General features: G+C 40.3%; 1 protein-coding gene across 1 annotated transcript; it reads right to left on the reverse strand.

The window, feature by feature from the left end:
- Window positions 1-7,861: 7,861 nt before the first annotated feature.
- On the reverse strand, window positions 7,862-19,360 carry LOC311046377 (C-C chemokine receptor type 3-like). Its single transcript, XM_084058637.1, has 8 exons — window positions 19,316-19,360; window positions 14,367-14,497; window positions 13,585-13,813; window positions 12,529-12,712; window positions 11,065-11,167; window positions 9,738-9,863; window positions 9,283-9,487; window positions 7,862-8,303 (listed from the first exon to the last, which is right to left on the reverse strand). Exons 2-8 carry the CDS (start codon window positions 14,475-14,477, stop codon window positions 8,170-8,172), a joined length of 1,092 nt encoding a protein of 363 aa, XP_083914763.1. The 5' UTR covers window positions 14,478-14,497; window positions 19,316-19,360; the 3' UTR covers window positions 7,862-8,169.
- Window positions 19,361-20,571: the final 1,211 nt, after the last annotated feature.

Here is a 20,571-nt window from a genome sequence, read left to right on the forward strand (position 1 = left end):
CAGCACGGTTCAGCCAGAACTGCGAAAAGTGCCAGAACTGCGAAAAGTGGCAGAAGAAGAAGAAGAAGAAGAAGAAGTGACAGAATACTGCCAATAATAAAACAGGTCCAGAGCTGAGCTCTGGCCCCGTAACTAAAAAAAGGCTTCATGGGGTGTGTAATTGATAGAAAAGAAGTACTTGTTTTGGGTGAACTACTCCTTTAAGCCCAATTTCTTTGTATGACATATAGGGGGAAATAGCAGGTGTGCAATCTTAAATTTTCACTATTTGTTTTATATTGGTAAAAAAAAAAAAAAAGGAAAATATTATTTGAACAAATCTTGACAATAATGTTGGCAAATCTTTGTACCTGAATCCGACCTGAATCCAATGACCACACTGGTGTCGCGCGACCGAGAACGGCCAGAGAACAGCAGACCTACGAGCTCTTACAGCTATCCTCGGCGCTCGACACCGTGGCACGACAAGGTATAAATCGGGGCTTTACTCTCCCAGCGTCTCTCTTGGGAGCACCTCACCAGCCTATAGCCTATACTCACACACAGGACGTTGAATGAACCGACAGCGCTCCCCAAAACAACGGGTTTAGGAATCTGTTGGGATTTTATTACACACAGAGTCTCCTTGTTTGTACACAAATAATTGGTCTATTGGTCAGGAGTAAGTTGACGACGTATGATCCAGTGGCCAATGCGACGTCAACGTATTACTGTTACTGTCTTTAACGTATTACTGTTACTGTCTGTAACTGACACAACAGTACACTGTATGGCAGTGGTTCTCAAACGTTTGCGTGTCAAGGATCCCCAAATTGATATCTATTTGGCCATGGACCCCCATCTGAAAATATTTTGTGCCAGGGACCCCCAGAAAAGAAATCTAAATTATACAACAAAAAAAATGTTTCAATCTATATTTTTCTAAACATTTCAAAAACAGCAGATGTACGAGCTAGCAGCTCGTCGCAAGTGAGACATCACCATCAGGTGAATTAGTGTCTAGGTGAGACACGACCTTTAACAAAATCTATGCGTCTCAGTAGCAGAGCAGGGAGACATAATACAGCCACCCCAATTGTTATATTGTATTAAAGGGATAGTTCACCCAAAAAATGTTTTTCTATCTATTAGTCACCCCATGGAGACTTGAACTCATAGATTTTGTTTTGTTTTTGTCTCATTCCTAAGCCATAATTCGATGACCAGTGGACCGGTAGGCAGCGGTTCCAGTAGGAGACACAAAAGGAGACTTGTGTCTCCTATTGGAACCGTTGCCGGTCATGAAATTATTAGTATAGGAATGCGACAAAAGAAAAAAAATATCTGTGAATTCAACTCTCCATGGGGTGACTAATCGGTGGGGAAAAAAAAGTTATTTTGGGGGTGAACTATCCCTTTAACCTACTCTACCATACAGATTGGACACAATTATATTTTATTAATTTAAAAAAAAGTTACATAGTGAGGCTTTAACTACTTTTGCTGGGGACCCCCTGGAACCCCACAAGGACCCCTCTGGGTCCCCGGACTCCACTTTGAGAACCAATGTATGGTGACATCTGACTTAGGATCATCATGTGTCCCGCCGTATCCCGAGGACTGTCTTCTCGCATAGGCTCATTTTCCAGCAGAGCTGAAATGAGCAACAAAAAAAACAAAAATCGTCTAAAATATTCTAAACCCACTATAGCAATCTGGTAATATCAGGCTACACATCACTTAAATGTCAGAGCTTAACTCGGCATGTAAATATGATATAAATGAGTTAATGTGCAGTGGAATCGAAAATAACAGTCGGGTCATCCACATTAGCCGAATTTGGCTAATAGTTAGCTTGTATATCGTTACTAACGCACTGTTTTAAAGCCAATCGTGTATACCCATGTACATTTGACACAATGATGTAATTGCAACCCACCAATTTGATTTCAAACACAGTTTATTTGTTTATCATTTATTTCCACAAGTTGTATATTGTTAAGATCTACATTACTTTGTTCAGTCCCATGTTATTTTGTCATAAGTGTTTGTATTTTCCTTCTATAGGCTATTGTTTACATCAGTGTCAGTCAGTTGGTAAACTACCAGAATAAACTAACTTTTACACTCGTAACAATAGCTATCTATATTTGTTGTAGTACACAAACCGGTATTCTAGTAATATTTACATGATATTGTTTTTGTTTCATGGAGATTAAACCTAATGATTGGATTAAAATAATTCAGTGGAGAGTGATGTGTTTTGCACAGTGGTGTAAAGTAACTAATAAGTTTACTCAAGTACTGTACTTAAGTACAGTTTTGAGGTAGTTTTACTTTATGTCCAATTCTCAGTACTTTTACTTCTACTCCACTACATCTCAGAGGCAAATATTGTACTTTTACTCCACTACAACTATTTGAAAACTTTAGTTACTAGTTACTTTGTAGATTTTGATTATTATTACAAAACATACATTACCCACTGCAGTCCTATACATTTCAGCCATTTGAAAATAGCAGATCTACAAGCTCACAATGCGTCGCGATGCGACGCATTGTGAGCTTGTAGATCTGCTATTTTCAAAAGATTACTTTTTGAAAACTTGCCAAATGGAACATTCTGCATAATGAGTTACTTTTGGTACTTTAAAGGGATAAGTTCACCACCAAAATGACTTTTCTTCTATTGATTAGTCACCCCATGGAGACTTGAATTCATGGTTATTTTTTTGTTTTTGTCAGATGCCAATAATTTGATGACCGGCAGCGTATCCGGTAGGAGACACAAAAGTCTCCTTTGTATCTCCTACCGGAACCGCTGCCTACCGGTCCGCTGGTCATCAAATTATTGGCTTAGGAATGCGACAAAAAACAAAAAGTATCTGTGACTAATCAATAGGAAAAAAAAATATTTTTTGGGTGAACTATCCCATTAAGTACATTTTGATGCCAATACTTTTGTACTTTTAGTCAAGTAAATTTGGAATTCTGGACTTTTACTTGTAACAGAGTAGCCTATGTCTACATTGCAGTATTGATACTTTTACTTAAGTAAAACACTTGAGTACTTTCCCCACCACTGGTTTTTCATGGCTCCACAGTACCTGTATAAACTCCAAGATATTTCAGACCGACATGACAAACTGTACTTAGTAAAGTGTGCTTCAGGATGTTAATCCAATTTAGCCCCATTCATACCATCATGTTTCAAGGATATTATGGTTTAAAACTCAGTATTAGGATGAGTGGGTGCAGGTACACACAGGACTCAGAAAGGTCCATGTTATACAATGTCCAGGTGATTATGGCATGGGCACTGTCTCTGTCCAGCCAGGAAATACAGACCTGGCAACACGTGATTTAAATACATGAACCATTTACCCATTCAATCCGGGAACGCATATGTGTCATTTTAGATGTTAGCTATAGCTTGGGATTTTAGATTTGGTCACTCTTGGACAAAAGGATTGAGATCTTTATTTTATTCAAATGATTTGTTTTTTATTTTTCAAAATAAGTTAAAATGTGATGTTCACAAAATTTGAAGTACAATGTTTTCCAGATATAAAGAGGTATAAGCCCAAGTTACGAACCTGTCTCATAAAAGACAGGTACATTGCAGAACCATATTGTAAAGTATAATTTAAGCAAAAGACAGCGATCCCTATGTGCACAAATACAGTCAGGAACACTACCATTAGCCCTGGAGACTGGCAGGTTTAATGCCACTCCAGAGGAAGCGATATTGTCTGTTTTGTGAACGTGGGGAAATTGAAAATGAGGTACACTTTTTGTTTTATTGCTCAAAGTATGATGATATAAGAGAGGTATTTGTTAATAAGATGTCTTCTATTTGTGGAAATTTCCTTGAGTTAGATGATTATGAAACATTTGAGATATGTTTTGTTAAAGGAGCTTTTGTTGTTGCAGATTTTATTTGTCAAGCTTGGGAGAGAAGACAGAACACTCTGTATAATTCTGAGATGTAACTGAATGTACTACGTGAATACATTGTAAAACATGTTATAAATGTAAAATGGTGTCTTATAACCAATGAGGGTTGGGAACTTTGTGTGCAGGACACAGAAATAAAATTATCTATCTATCTATAGCCATTATTTTATACTTTGGCTATTCAAAAATAGCAGATATACAAGCTCATAGCGCGGCACCGAGTGCCGCGCTATCAGGGCCGGACTGGGACCGAAATTCAGCCCTGGCATTTTGGTCCGGACCGGTACCCCCCCCCCCCCCCCCCCCCATTTTGTCAACGGGGGGGGGGGGGGGGGGGGGGGGGGCGTTTCACTGAGCCAGCCCATGCCCTGCACATGAACTCTGCGGCCGCACTGAGGCGCCTGCTGGAAAGCATCCCAGCCCAAACATTAACGTAACTAATAATTGGGCCGCGCGACTCGGATATGACCGTAATAACTCTAAAACATTTTTAAAAATATATTTTTCAAAAAAAAAAAAAAAAAAAAAAAAGTTTTTTTTTTTTTTTTTTTTTTTTTTTGGGCCCAGTGGCCCACTGGCCCAGCGGCCCACCGGGCATTTGCCCGGTACGCCAAATGGCCAGTCCGCCGCTGCGCGCTATGAGCTCGTAGATCAGCTATTTTTGAAAAATCATGACAATTTGTGAAAATCTTTCAATATACAGTGTATACATTTTTAAACCCAACATTTGTAACTCAAATCTTTGCTTTTGACGGTCCCTGGAACGCAATATTTTGGGGGTCCTTGACATGAAAAGGTTTGAGAACCACTGCAATTATTTGAAAACTTTAGTTACTACATACGGTTTTCAGAAAACTGTGAGACATTAGAAGACATTAGTAGAATCCCCAGAAGCAAAGATTTTAGTTAAGAATATAAGATTTGCACACATTTTCATGATTTTTCTAAATAAACAGCAGATCTACAAGCTCATAGAGTGGCACTCATGAGCTTGTATATCTGCTATTTTTGAATAGGCAAAGACATCTAAACATGACACAGATAATGGGTTAAGGGACCAACATTAGTTGCCAAGAGAGTCCAAAGGGAGGGAGTGAGGAACGACTCCAGTTTTGCCAGCAGAGGGCGCTTGTAGCTCAGTAAGTAATACATGAATTATGGGAAGATTTACCCAAACTGTAGGACTATCACAAGTCATTATTAAAGGACCACTTCACCCATTCGTTGTTCATTATAAGATTTAAGAAGACCATTTCTGTCTACTCACTCTGTGTCTCAAAGGAGGGCTGTGGACAGTTCATAAACCTGCCTACCATGTGACCAGGTTTGGTCATTTCAAAAAAGCTTTCTTTCTTTCTTTTATCTTTCTTTCTTTCCGTTTTCTGTTTATTAAAGAGATCGAGAGATTGGGAGACCCCTGTTACTGAACAAACAGTCTATGGTGATGATCACTTTCACAATGTAAAGCTATTTAACACTTATTTTAACAACGGCAAGATATTGAGTTAAAAAACAACAACATTATTAACTAGAAAGTACTGTTCCTGAAGAAACAGTGTGTGATCGCTAAGATCCCACTATCTATTTATAGTACACTAGAGTTTCGGGGGGCTACGCCCCCCTCAACCCCAGCCGCGCACGGGGCCCAGCGTGGCCGTGTGTATATTGGGGGACCCAAATCGCCGGAGTAAAACTGTGGAAAAGGTTTTTTGAAAAAGGAAAAAATTGGAAGAAATAATATTTGTTATGTTTCAGGGGGTCCACAGGGGGTCCGCGGACCCCCTGTGGAGTGTTGGGACGCGCGGGGACACCCCTGGAACATTGCGGACCATTTCGGGTTTTTTTTTTTTTTCATGAAGGTGGTTGCTTGTTTCTGGCGCTGGCTGTGCAAACCTGGCAACCCAGCGCATGCTGCCGCACGTTACACCGCGCTGGCTGTGCAAACCTGGCAACCCAGCGCATGCTGCCGCACGTTACACCAGAAATGGTGCCTGGAGAAACTGGTGACCAAAAAAAAAGTTTGGAAAAAAAGGAAAAAACCCCCGCAGCGGCTGCCTGCTGTTGTGGTGATGAGGTCGTGCGCACGGTAAACGGTACGAAGCTGCCTCCCCTTCCGTTTTGTCCGACATTTGGTGAGTAGAATTAATTATGTTGCGCGGTGGAAAAGGTGTAGTGAGCAGTGAGATGTCCCCTACGCGAGGCGTAAATTCAGCGCGGCCGCCGTGGCGAGTCAGTTGGCAACATGTGGTCTGGCGGTGCGTTGTTTATTCGATAACAGAGCTGTGGGGTGTCGCCACCGAGGGTGCGGAAGTCGGTCGCCATTTATATAGTTAGATATTGTGATGTCACCTGAAGCTTGACCAATGCACGAAGTTTCTAGCTAAAGGTATGAAGGACTAGTTAGCCGTCAAAAAACATATAGGCGGAATAATAATAATAATAATAATAATAATAATAATAATAACTAGTGAAGATAACATTAGTGTGATCGCTAAAGCGATCCCACAATCATTCTTGTTTGATGAGCATAACGCTACCCCCCCCCCCCAAAATAAATAAAAAAATAAAAAAGGAAGGGGGAAAAAAAGGTCAGAATGTATCTTACTTTTATTATTCATTGTAAATGATTGACTCATTCTTTGTTTTAGGTTTTATTATAAAATGGTTGTCTTATCCTATGCTTGTATTATTCTAATGCTTTCAGAGTTACATTGTAGTGTAGAATGGAGTCCCAGAAATACAAATAAAAAAGTATCAAATTATGGTACGTGGCCTAATACACCAGACCGACAAGTGTGTCAGCCACGCCATTAGCTTAATATCTTTTGACGGTAGTATCCAATATTTTGTTTCAATTCAATTTGTGACATCCTGGAAATATTCTTAGCATTTCCATACTAAGTTGATCCTTTTTGCGATGAGTATTTGTTGAGAAAGAGAGATTTGTTTGACTTCAGCGTATCTTGTCCGACCTGCTGACAGATTACTCTCGTTCTCAAAAAATACTTAAAGACGGGGTGCCGTGATTTTCAGTGATCCCCCCCCCCCCCCCCCCTAAAACATAATCATCACGGTATTATGGTTATATTAGTAGGAAGATTTTTTCAAAAAAGTGTACAGAAAGTGTTAAAATTATGTTTTTATGTGGACACGCCTCCAGTTCATTAAGTATACCTGGTTCTCACCTTAGCACCTCCTCCACCACATTAGCACCACCCACCTGTCCTAGTCCCTCCTCGTCCTCATGCCCACACCTGTTGTGTTATGATAATGAGGGGGAGGGGATGTTTTTACTATGTCACTAACGCGCTGTTTTTCTATTGGCACGTTTGACCCTCAAGGTTTCAGCCTCCAGGTAGAAACTCAAAATGGTCAGAGAAGACATAAAACACCATACAAACACCACCAGGGGGCTTAATGAAGTTCTATCAACCTCATAGACACATGAAAAACAGAAAAAGTGCAAAACCATGGCACCACCCCTTTAACAACAAACAATTTAGTAGCCTATGGAAATGCTCAGAATATATCCAGGTATAATCAAAATAAATATTGGATAGAGATGCCAAATGACATAAGCTAAGTTAGGTCAGAACAAAAATGAAATACAAAATTAGACCATTACTGAGTCAAAAGTTATCGACAAACTATACTAGAAAAAAATCTCAAACATCGTCCAAATTCTCTTGAAAATAGCCGATCTACTTGCTCACAGCTTGTAAATTGGCCATTTTCACAATATTTATACTATGGAAAAGAGTCAAACAAAATAGGATAATTGTGTGTGTGGGGGGGGGGGGGGGGGGGGGGTCATGGCCTGAAATGTATTGGAACCACTGCTCTAGAGCACTGGTTCTCAAAGTGGGGTATACGGGGACCCCCAGCGGTCCTTGGAGGGATACCAGGGGGTCCCCAGCAAAAGTAGTTAATATAGTGTCACAATCCTTTTAACCGCTTTAACCATATTTTATAATTTGGCAAAAATAGTAGATCTGCTATTTTTGAAAAACTTGTGCAGATCTTTGAATATATATATATATATATATTTAAAGCGAACATTTGTAACTCAAATCTTTGCTTCTGGGGGTCCCTGGAACAAAATATTTTGGGATGGGGGTCCGTGGCCAAATACATAATTTTGGGGGTCCTTGACATGAAAAAGTTTGAGAACCACTGATATAGAAAGTATAAATGACTCTTCACAGGTCACAAGGTGGTATATATGGGCGGTCTTCAAAGGTCACAGGTGGTATGGGGGGTCTTCTGCGAGGTGGACCTGCTGCTCTGGCTGCTGAGGCTCATGTGTCGTCTCAGACAGGGGATCTTCTTGGCCAGCAGCCTCCTGAAGTGGCTCTGGAACTTCTTACCTACAAACAGTGGGGGGAGAAGATACTTAAGTAATAGTAGCACTGCACACTGTAATGTAATTGTCCGGTATTTATAATTTGACTTGAGTGAAAGTAAAGAAAAAGTATTGGCTCATTATACAGAATATCCCATTTCAAATGTATTCTTTCTATAGTTCATCTTTAGAAAATATCCGATGTACAAGCTCATAGCGTGGCTCCGATTGCTACGCTATGAGATTGTAGATCTGCTATTTTAAAATCGTGAATATTTGTAACTGAAATCTTTGCTTCTGCGGGTTCCTGGAACAACATATTTTGAGATGCGGGTCTGTGGCCAAATACATTGTCATGGTGGGGGTCCTTGACATGAAAAGGTTTGAGAACCACTGATATTATTGCAACATAAATACAAAAAAATTAAAAAATGATAGAATTTAGAAGACATTTGTAGAATCCCCAGAAGCAAAAATTTGAGTACAAATGTTTCGCTTTTAAAACATATATATATTCAAAGATTTGCACACATTTTCAGACATTTTCAAAAATAGCAGATCTACAAGCTCATAGCGCGGCACCCTGTGCCGCGCTATGAGCTTGTGTATGTCTACAAACAAACAGTTGGACACGCGATCATAAGGGATGTACATTTTCTGTGGCGAGCCGAAAAAGTAAGTGAACCGTCCAATTTTGAAAAGAAATGTCGTGTTTACACGGGCTGCATGAGAAGGGCTCCGAGCCGATCGGAATGTTTGCTGTCTGGGCGACGTGCACAGATATCCTGTGTGTTTACAAACGATTGGACTCGCGATCATAATTAATATCATTTTTTTGTGCCCTGTTGAAAGTTTAAAAAAATACAAAAAATGTTGGCAGTGGGCCAACACAGCCAGAAATAAATCTGGCAGTGAATGAGTTAAGTATAAAGCATTGAAAAAATGTACACGTGAGTAAAGTAAAAGTGCAGTACACAAGTAAATGTACTTGGTGGCGTTCTTACCCATGAAGGTGTAGAACACTGGGCTGATACAGCAGTAGAGGTAGGCCACGTTGCGCGTCACGTACAGATAGTAGCCCAGTGTGTCTGACTCTCTGCACGACACAGTGTTGTTGTTAACCGTAGAGATTCTAATGGCCTGCAGGAGGATGACCGTGTTGTAGGGCGTCCAGCAGGCAAAGTAGGTGAAGACGATGATGAAGATGAGCTGGATGGAGCACAGGGTTGTTATGGTTACGTCAAAAGTTAACCACGATTAGAATTGAAAACAAATATTTCAGTGAACAAAAATAAAATTAAAATAAAAGCTGTACGCCTACAAAAAAACCTAGCTAACTGTAACTAAACCAAAACTTTACTGAACTAGCCAAGCCCCTTTTAAAAAACAATTAAAACTAACTGAAATTGGATATATATTTTTTTTTGTCAAAACAATATAAAGAAATAACTGTAACAACCTTGATGGAGCGACACTTCTCCTTCATCCTTGTGGACATGATGCGGACAGTGATGCTGATGTAGCAGAACATCAGCATGCAGAGAGGAAGCAGGAAGAACACCAGGAACTGTTGGTAATAAGTCGCCTGCAGGGGATGGAGAGGAACTGTTACTATTTAGTACAGGAGGTTAACACACTATGGGGGTCCCCCAAATGATTTTGGGTGGGTCCCCATGCATAGGATTTGCTTAAGACCTACAAATGCCTTCTAAATAGGCTCTATGCACAGCAGCCATATTGGGCCCCTACCTTGCTTCCTTCACAGGTGTTACCAATGACACTAATGAATTTTCTGTTCCATTTAGTGTAGCACAGTGGTTCTCAAACTTTTTAATTTCAAGGACCCCCATAACTCCCAGAGTTACACCCTCTCAAGGAACCATGAGGGTCCCTGGACCACACTTTGAGACCCACTAGTATTTCTAGTGAGCCAACATGCACAATATCAGCACCCTGACTCTGTTTGACCAGAATGGAACAGAGCCTTCATTAGTATCATTGGTAACACCTGAAGGAAGTCAGAAGAGGCCCAATTTTTCTGTGGCTGCTGTGCATAGAGCCTATAAGTAGCCTAGTTCTCAAACATTCAAGATTGTTCAATTAGCCACATTGGCCAAATTGTCAAATATTATCCATATTATATATATATATATATATATATATATATATATATATATATATATATATATATATATGCATATATTTATACTACCTAAAAATAGCTGATCTACAAGCGCACAACACTGTGAGCTTGTAGATCTGCAATGTTCCCCACAGAATAGGGATGCTAGTAGGGTTTAGGTGGTTAATGTAAATAATAATAATAATAATAATTACCAAAAAAAAGTTCCTTTCACACAAAGACCCCAACCCCCCCCATGCATTTTCACTTTAGCCCTTTATACTTCAGCTATTAAAGAAATATCAGATCTACAAACTCACCATGCATCATATTGGAACACATTGTGAGCTTGCAGATATTGTGCTATTTTTGAAAAAGTTTGACTTTTACGTTGGTACTGAAAGCCAGTGGTTCTCTGGAGACCCCACAGGGTTTTTTTCCAGGGGGTCCCCAGCTAAATGTGTTAATACAGCGTCACAATCATTTTAACCATTTTATCCATTTTTACATGACATGCTTTTTTAACATATTCGGAAAAATCTAAAAAAGTTTTTTGCACATTTTGAATAATCTTGCATTTAAAAAAAAAAAAACACTTCTGTTCTGTTTGAGAACCCCTGCTGTATAAACAAATGTTAATGCCAATTCTTAAGTAGTATCTGACCTGTCTCCAGCGGTCCATGACCTCCTCAGAGTACCCCGTCTCCTCACACAACAGGCCCTCCGCACCGTCCTTACGTACGTCCTGCAGCACCAGCTCTTTCAGACTACAATCACAGTCACAATGCAGTTTTAACTTGAGACCTGAAGCCGATTCTACATGTCTCCTAAATCTCAACAGTTTTCTGAAAAACGTATGTTTCTATATCAGTGGTGCTCAATCTTTTTCATGTCAAGGACCCCCACAATGATATGTTTTTAGCCCCATCAAAATATGTTGTTCCAGGGACCCCCCAGAAGCAAAGATTTTAGTTAAAAATGTTTGCTTTAAAAAAATATATATTCAGAAGATTTGCACACATTTTCACGATTTTTCAAAAATAGCAGATCTACAAGCTCATAGCGCGGCACTCGGTGCTTGTATATCTGCTACTTTTGAATAGCCCAAAGTGTAAAATAATGCTTTTTAGCCCAAATCTAAAAATGACACAGTTCCAGGTCTTAATGGGTTAAGGACAGTGGAAGAAGAATAGACATACTGGAACAGTGGCTCTCCACCTGTGTGTGTGTGTGTGTGTGTGTGTGTGTGTGTGTGTGTGTGTGTGTGTGTGTGTGTGTGTGTGTGTGTGTGTGTGTGTGTGTGTGTGTGTGTGTGTGTGTGTGTGTGTGTGTGTGGGGGGGGGGGCCCAGATGACAGTAAAGTGACAATTTAAGGACTTTTAAGACCTTTCTAATACCTTTCTAATACCTTTCTAATACCTAAAAAAATAGGAAAGGAAACTAAATGAAAAAAGACAATTACTTCATCAAAAGTAATCAACAAATTATATCATGAAAACTGGTCATACATTGGCCACATTGTCTTATAATATAAGAAAGAGGCAAACATTGTGAAAATAGCTGATCTACAAGCTCACAACGCCTCGCAATCGGCTATTTTCACAATATTAGTTTTTCAATATTTATGTTTGACGCTTTCAAAGATAATACGTGTGTTTTATTGTGAAGCTGAAAACATACTTTTAAGTATTATTAAGTCTTTGTTTTCTGGAGAAACTTTCAAAAGGTTGGACAAAAAAATTGAAATCAACCAAAATACTACATTTATATTGTTTGCACCAATGTGCATACGTAGGCCTAATGAATCAATAATAAGAATGCACTTATTTTCTTTTCTAGAATTCTGCATCTGCACCCAGGGGCGTCGTTACGCGGGGGCTTCGGTGGCTATAGCTACCAATGTGTTATCCAAAGCAAAAAGTGTTTTATTTTTTATTTGTTTGAATTATATACCTACCTAACCCTACCCCTAACCCTAAAACCGAAATAAAGTAACAAAAAACGGGGGGAAAAGTACCCAAATCTGCCAAAATCCGCGCGCGAGCGAAGCCCCCAACCTAGTAGAGACCTTGCAACGCGTCTGTCTGCACCTAACCCACCAAATACAGTAAAGTAACAGGTAAGGTACCTGGCTAAAATGCTAATGCCCCATACGGCCAGCGATGCACAGACAGCGTAGGTCTTGGTCCTGTTCTTGGCAGCCTGCACAGCGTGAACCACAGCCAGGTACTGGTCCAGTGTCATGAGAGAGAGGAAGAGCACGGAGCTGTAGAAGCCGATGAAGTACACGCTGCTCACCAGCTTACATAGCACTGTAAAAGACCAGAGGATTAGTTACATTTACCCATGTGCAAAGCAGTGGTTTTCTAGCCTGGCGTAGACAGACTATATCACTGCAATTTTTTTTTTTACTCGCAGATTCGTCTGGTCCCAGGCAAGTGGTTTTCAACTTTTTTTCATGCCAAGGACCCCTAAATTGATATACATTTGGCCGCGGACCCCCATCTGTGTGCCAGGGACTCCCATGAGCGAAGATTTGAGTTAAAAATCTTCGCTTTTAAAAAATATATATATATATTCAAAGATATTTAAAAAATTGCAGATCTACAAGCTCATAGCCCTATGAACTTGTATATCTGCTAACCTGAGAACCACTGGTGTAAAGTAACTAAGTACATTTACTCAAGTACTGTACTTAAGTACACTTTTGAGGATTTTCCTTACTTTACTGGAGCGTTTCCAGTTTTCAATACTTTTGCTTCTACTCCACTACATCTCAGAGGCAGATTACATGTTTTACTCCGCTACAATTATTTGAAACCTTTAGTTACTAGTTACTTTGTAAATTTTGATTATTATTACAAAAAGATCTACAAGCTCACAATGTGCCGCGATGCGACACATTGTGAGCTTGTAGATCTGCAATTTTCTAATTATTTTTTATTTGAAAACTTGTGAAATGGGACAATCTGCAGAATGGGTACTTTCCACTTTTGATACTTTAAGCATATTTCGATGCCAATACCTTTGTACTTTCACTCAAGTCAATTTTGATGACCGGACTTTTACTTGTAACAGTATTTCTGCATTGCAGTATTGATACTTTTACTTAAGTCAAATATTTGAGTACATTTTCCCACCACTGACTAAAACTTGAGCAGTCAAAATGGACGCTGGTACCCACCTCTGCCAAAGATCCACTCAGATGAATGGTAGGTGGCCCAGAAAGGAAGGCTGGAGGCAAACAGGAGGTTGGAGAGGACCAGGTTGAGCAGGAAGATGTTGGTCATCTTGCTGAGCTTCTCAAACTTGTATATGATGAAGAGGACCAGCCCGTTGCCCAGGTAACTGAGCAGGAAGGTGACATAGTAGAAGATGGGGATGAATCTGGCTCCGAACTCGTTGACGTGGTCCTTGGGGACAGTGGCGGAAAGTAATTAAGTAGGCTACATTTACTCAAGTACCATTTTGTATGTATGTCTTTTTTTTTATTCGTATTATTTACTTTACTGGGATATGTGTAATTTTCAATACTTTTACTTCAACTCCACTACATCTCAGCGGCAAATATTGTAATTACTAGTTATTTTGAAGATTTAGATTATAATTGTAATACATACACAAACCACTTCAGCTCTATACTGTATACTTGAAAATAGCCGATCTAAGTTCACAAAGCGTCGCAAAACGACGCTTTGTGGGCTTGTAGCTCTGCTATTTTCAAAGGATTTTATACATTTGGAAACCTGCGAAATGGGACATTCTGTATAAGTGTCATTTTGATGCCAATGCCTATAAGCTTGTAATCCTGGGCGCTGCTTTCCCTCTGCCAGCCTGGGGAGAGCCCCGAACTGAGCTCATGCTTCCTTCGATGCATGAGGAGTTAGCAGACCGCTTCTTACGCATGGTGGTATTGATACTTTTACTCAATTAAAAGAAATGTGAGTACTTCTTCACACCACTGACCTTGGGACAGTGGCGGACGGGTTTGTCCTCCACTGTGGATGGGTCGTCTGTGGTGTGGTAGAGGTAGTCGGACATGTTTTTGAACAGGTCATACATGTCATATTCGTCCATGGTTAGACGTTGGCTTTAACCTGTAGGAGAAAAGGACAGAGACACAACAAAAGTCACACCACTCCTGTCACTGTGATTGTAGCCGTGAAACGGAGGCAGCGCTCCATGGCACCGCTTGTTCAGCAGACACTCGCTCGGGAGCGTCTCACCATGCAGCCTCACACCAGTGGTGTAAAGTAACTAATTACATTTACTCAAGTATTTTACTTCAGTACAATTTTGAGTTTTTTTTTTTACTTTACTGGAGTATTTCCAATTTTCAGTACTTTCACTTCTACTCCATAACATCTCAGAGGCAAATATTGTACTTTTACTCCACTACAATTATTTGAAAAGTTACTAGTTACTTAGGTAACTAGTTACCTAAGTAATACTATTCAACACTATTCAAAACCTAAGTAACTACTTACTTAGGTTTTGAATAGTATTACAAAACATACATTAACCACTTCAGCCCTATACACAGTAGGCCTATATACTTCGGCCATTTGGAAATTGCAGATCTACAAGCTCACAATGCGTCGAGATGCGACGCATTGTGAGCTTGTACATATAGATCTGCAAAGGTCTGAAAACCACTGGGCTAGACAACTCAAATATTCGGTGGAAATGCAGACAAACATTGGGCGAAAATAGATGAACATTCTGTGCAAATGGCATTCTACAAGCTCATAACATGTTGCAATGTGTCACAGAAATCAGGTATTTCTGCTATTTGACGTACAACAGTGTATATTGGATTTAAGTGGTTAAAACCACCAAAGATGTAACCTATACTGGTCTATAAGCTCGTATATCAGCTATTTTCACTACTTCATTACTTTTTGGGGAAGTACAAGGTTTAGCAACAAGATATTTTAACCCATTAAGACCGGAAACACATCTTGCGTCATTTTAGATTTGAGCTATAACTATAACTATTTTATACTTTGGGCTTTTCAAAAATAGCAGATCTACAAGCTCATAGCGCGGCACCGAGTGCCGCGATACGAGCTTGCAGATCTGCTGTTTTTGAAAAATCTCGAAGATTTGAGCACATTTTTGAATAAAAACGAATCTTTGCTTCTGGGGGGGTCCCTGGAACGACATATGTTGATGGGGATCGGCGGACAAAAACAAAATTTGTTTTTGCCTTAACATGAATAAGATTGAGAACCACTGATATAGCAACATACGTTTAAAAAAAAAAAGGATTTAGAAGACATTTGTAAAGATTTGCACACATTGTCATGATTTCATGATCTAAAAGCTCATGGTGCGGCACTCGGCGCCGCGCTATGAGCTTGTATATCTGCCATTTTTTTAATAGCCATAGAAATCTTAAAATGACACAGACGGGTTAAGGGTGGCCATAGCTGAGCGGTTAATGAGCCCGTCTGGTTAAGCCTGTAGCTCTATTCGTCCCAGGTACGGTTTCAGGCCAGGACAGGACAGCGATGTGAGTCCCTAAGCAAGACTCTTACCCCTAATAGGCTCTATTCACAGCAGCCATATTATGAAGACAGGTGTTACCAATGATACTAATGAAGGCTCTGTTGGGCAAACAGAGTCAGGGTGCTGATATTGTGCATGTTGGCTCACTGGAAACACTCTGCTACACCAGTGGGTCTACAGTTGGGGTCCAGGGACCTTCATGGGCTTCCAAATGGCCCCTTACAGGTGTGTAACTCTGAGAGTGTACAAATGGAACCAAATGGACCCGTAAGGGTCCATTTGGTTACATTTGTACACTCTCAGAGTTATGGGGGTCGTGGAAACCACTGTGCTAGACTAAATGGAACAGAGCCTTCATTAGTATCATTGGTAACACCTGTGAAGGAAGTGATAATATGGCTGCTGTGCATAGAGCCTATTGCTCCCTGCGCGCCATAGAATGGCTGCTCACTGCTCCTAGTTGTTACAGGAAGACACATTTCACGTATCTGCTAATATACAGTTACAAAAAAACAAACAAAAAAAACACCCCAAGGACTAGGGACTATTCTATTGTATTACAGGCATGTGAACTTGTCACCTTTCGTTGACAAGAAAGGTTCGGTGACAACCTTTCGGTGATAAGTCGCTGTATAGAAACAGAAATAAACCGCCTACATATGTGTGTACATCCGATGAGTTTTTGTTGGGGGTGGGGGGGTTTGTGCTCAGAGCAAAAGACTGATGCCCTCCCACTCAATGCTAAATTGTGACGCATGCCTATCAAAGTGAAAGAGTGATGCGTGCCCACAGGGGTCTGCGGGGAGTGTATTCTTTGGATAGAAGGCTGCAGCTGGCTATAACTGTTTCATCATGACATAATATAGTCTTCCTTCCTGTTATCGCTCACTCATTTAGTGCATTGAAACATGTGTTGCTTGTATCTTGCTATGACAACGAAGGAAGCACTGTCGCTCAGTCAGTTGGTCTTTCTGTCGTATACATATTAACGTTAAGCTGCTAGTTGCAGCTTAAGGCACACTGTTTCATTATAATGTTATTTTATATATATATTTTACCCTATGTTCCCCGGGTTATGTTCACCGTTTAGCAAAGGGGTTAGGGTAACGCTTTAAAAAAATGATTTTTATTAAGGATCCCCATTAGCTGCTGCCATAGCAACCAGCTAGTCCACATAAAAAACATACAAACAAATACAGTTGTAAGCGGGGAACTTTCTTGTGTTATGAAGATTTAAATAGCATTACATATATGTGTCCCAGTGCTTGTCAACCTGCATGGGGTCCAAATATTGGGAATGTCATTGTCAAGATTATTCAGAATTATATAGTTATTATTTAGTCACACACTCTTGTTAATACTTGTCATTGACACACACACACACACACACACACACACACACACACACACACACACACACACACACACACTCACTCACTCACTCACTCACTCACTCACTCACTCACTCACTCACTCACTCACTCACTCACTCACTCACTCACTCACTCACTCACTCACTCACTCACTCACTCACTCACTCACTCACTCACTCACTCACACACACACACACACACACACACACACACACACACACACACACACACACACACACACACACACACACACACACACACACACACACACACACACACTTGACCCCTTTCACACTGGTGACATTATAAGCATTCAAAGGTTTTTAAAAGTTTTCAAAATCTTTCAAAAGCAGTGAACATCTACAAGCTCACAGCGCAAGGCACTGTGAGCTTGTAGATCAGCTATTTTCACTACTTTTGCACACTTTTATGTCCAGTGTGGACAATATAATTTTCAAATTACAAAGTACATTTTCAGAAATTGACAGACATTGTCAGAACTTTTCAGAAATATTGAAAACATCTACAAGAAATTCACAACGATTCACACTGTGTTGTGAGCTTGTAGATCAGATATTTTCACTATTATTTAAAATAAGTTTTAAAGGGTCCAAGAGTCCCTTCCTAGGGAAGTAGTGTCAAACGTACAATATTACTATTTGAAATGTAACGTTAAGTTAAAGTCATCAGCTTGCAAAAAATAACAAAAACAACAGCAAATACTCCAAGATTGTACTTGTAACTTTCCTCTTCTACCCTGGATTTGAAACCGGTTTCCTGCGTAAGGGCTGAATGTTTTACCGTTGAGCTAATAGAGCCTGCCTGCTTGCTCAGGGCATTGGTTCTCAAAGAGGGGTCCGGGGACCCCCAGGGGTCCTTGAGGGAGTTCCAGGGGCTCCCCAGCTACTGTAAATGATAGATTAGGCACCAAATGGACCCTTATGGGTCTGTAACTCTGAGAGTGAACAAATGGAACCAAATGGACCCTAACGGGTCCATTTGGTTCCATTTGTACACTCTCAGAGTTAAATTGACATAGATTTTACAATATAAATTGCTGTCCAAGTGATAGAAATGCCATTAAATGGGGGTCCGTAGCCCTAATGCATGTCAAACTGGGGGTCCTTGAAATTAAAATGGTTGAGAATCACTGCTAGAGACGTAAAAAAAACTTCTCTTATGGGGGTCCCTGGCATATCTTTTGAAATGGGGGTCCCGCGGGCTAATAAGTGTTCATTTGGGGGTCCTTGACATGAAAAAGTTTGAGAACCACTTGCTCAGGGGATATATTTAATCTTGACCATCTAAAATTTGTGTCAGATCATGTGTCTAGGCGAGACATGACCTTTGACATGATCTAAATAATATTAATATCTGGGATTTAAATAGCACTTTTCTAAGTACTCAAAGACACTTTACATGTGTGTGGGGGCCAGGGGAGAGGAGAAAAAATATATAAAAATAAACGTCTCAATAGAAAAGCAGGGAGACAAAATACAACCACGTTATATTGTATTAACATCAGTGGTGTAAAGTAACTAAGTACATTTACTCAATGGTACAATGTTGAGGTACTTTTACTTTACTGGAGTATTTCCAATGTTCAGTACTTTGTACTCCACTAGATCTCAGAGGCACATATTGTACTTTTACTCCACTACAATTATTTGAAAACTTTAGTTACTGGTTACTTTGCAGATATAAAACATATATTAACCACTTTAGCCCTAAATAGCCAATCTACAAGCTCAGTGAGCATGTAGATCTGCTATTTTCAAACATTTTAGTACTTTTACTTTTGGTACTTTAAGTATATGTTGATACCAATACTTTTGTACTTTTACTCAAGTACAATTTGAATTCCAGACTTTTACTTGTAACAGAGTGCTTCTACATTGCAGTATTGATACTTTTACTTGAGTAAAACATTTGAGTACTTTTCCCACCATTGATTGGACAAAATTGCATTGTATTCATAAAAAAATCAAAGCTTTGTCTTGTGTATTTAAAATAAAGTGTGTGTGAACTCACCAGTGCAACGGAGCGGCCAAGACTGCGCGTCAGGAGCTGCGAGCTTCTTGCTGACTGAGTGAAACTGCTCTAGTGTTTCACCACAGCACATGATTCAACGCTAAAGAGGAATTAACTTACTGACATTGTCGTCACCGTGGAGATGAGCAGCACTCGGTTTTCACACCTCTGTATGAGCACATTATAAGACACCACACATTTCACTGCATCGTTCAACTGGCCAATTTAGCCATTAAGACCTTCTACAAATGCCTTCTAAATCAGTAGAGAGAATTTTCCTGTGTGTGTGTGTGTGTGTGTGTGTGTGTGTGTGTGTGCGTGTGCGTGTGCGTGTGTGTGCGCGCGCGCGCGCGTGTGCGTGTGCGTGTGTGTGTGGCCACATGAACCCAGCAACACTATTTATCAGCCAATGGGAGGCTCAGAGCTGCACTGTGTCAGCATCGGATGCTGACACAGTGTTGCCGGAAAACGGCCGTTTTCCAACAACACAACAAAACACAACACAACACAACACAACACAACACAACACAACACAACACAACACAACACAACACCGCAACAAGCTAGATCCGAGGGGTGGGTTTGCTCGTATAAACCCAACTAATATCAGTCAAGTTGGTGTAAAGTAAACCAATGGTTGTCAAACTTTTCAATTTCACCTCCATAACTCTCAGAGTTACAGACCCGTAAGGGTCCATTTGGTTCCATTTGTACACTCTCAAAGTTACAGACCTGCAAGGGTCCATTTGGTTCCATTTGTACACTCACAGAGTTACAGACCTGTAAGGGTCCATTTGGTTCCATTTGTACACTCTCAGTTATAGACCTGTAAGGGTCCATTTGCTTCTGTTTGTACACTCTCAGAGTTACAGACCTGTAAGGGCCATTGGTTCCATTTGTAAACTCTTAGAGTTACAGAACCGTAAGGGTCCATTTGGTTCCATTTGTACACTCTTAGAGTTACAGACCCGTTAGGGTCCTTTTAGTTCCATTTGTACACTCTTAGAGTTACAGACCTGTAAGGGTCCTTTTGGTTCCATGTGTACACTCTTAGAGTTACAGAACCGTAAGGGTCCATTTGGTTCCATTTGTACACTCTTAGAGTTACAGAACCGTAAGGGTCCTTTTGGTTCCATGTGTACACTCTTAGAGTTACAGACCCGTAAGGGTCCATTTGGTTCCATGTGTACACTCTTAGAGTTACAAACCCGTAAGGGTCCATTTAGAACCCCCTCAAGGAACCCTGAGGGTCCCTG

Source organism: Gymnoscopelus microlampas, assembly GCF_963454915.1.
Source record: "Gymnoscopelus microlampas genome assembly, chromosome: 5".
Classification (NCBI taxonomy): Eukaryota; Metazoa; Chordata; class Actinopteri; order Myctophiformes; family Myctophidae; genus Gymnoscopelus; species Gymnoscopelus microlampas.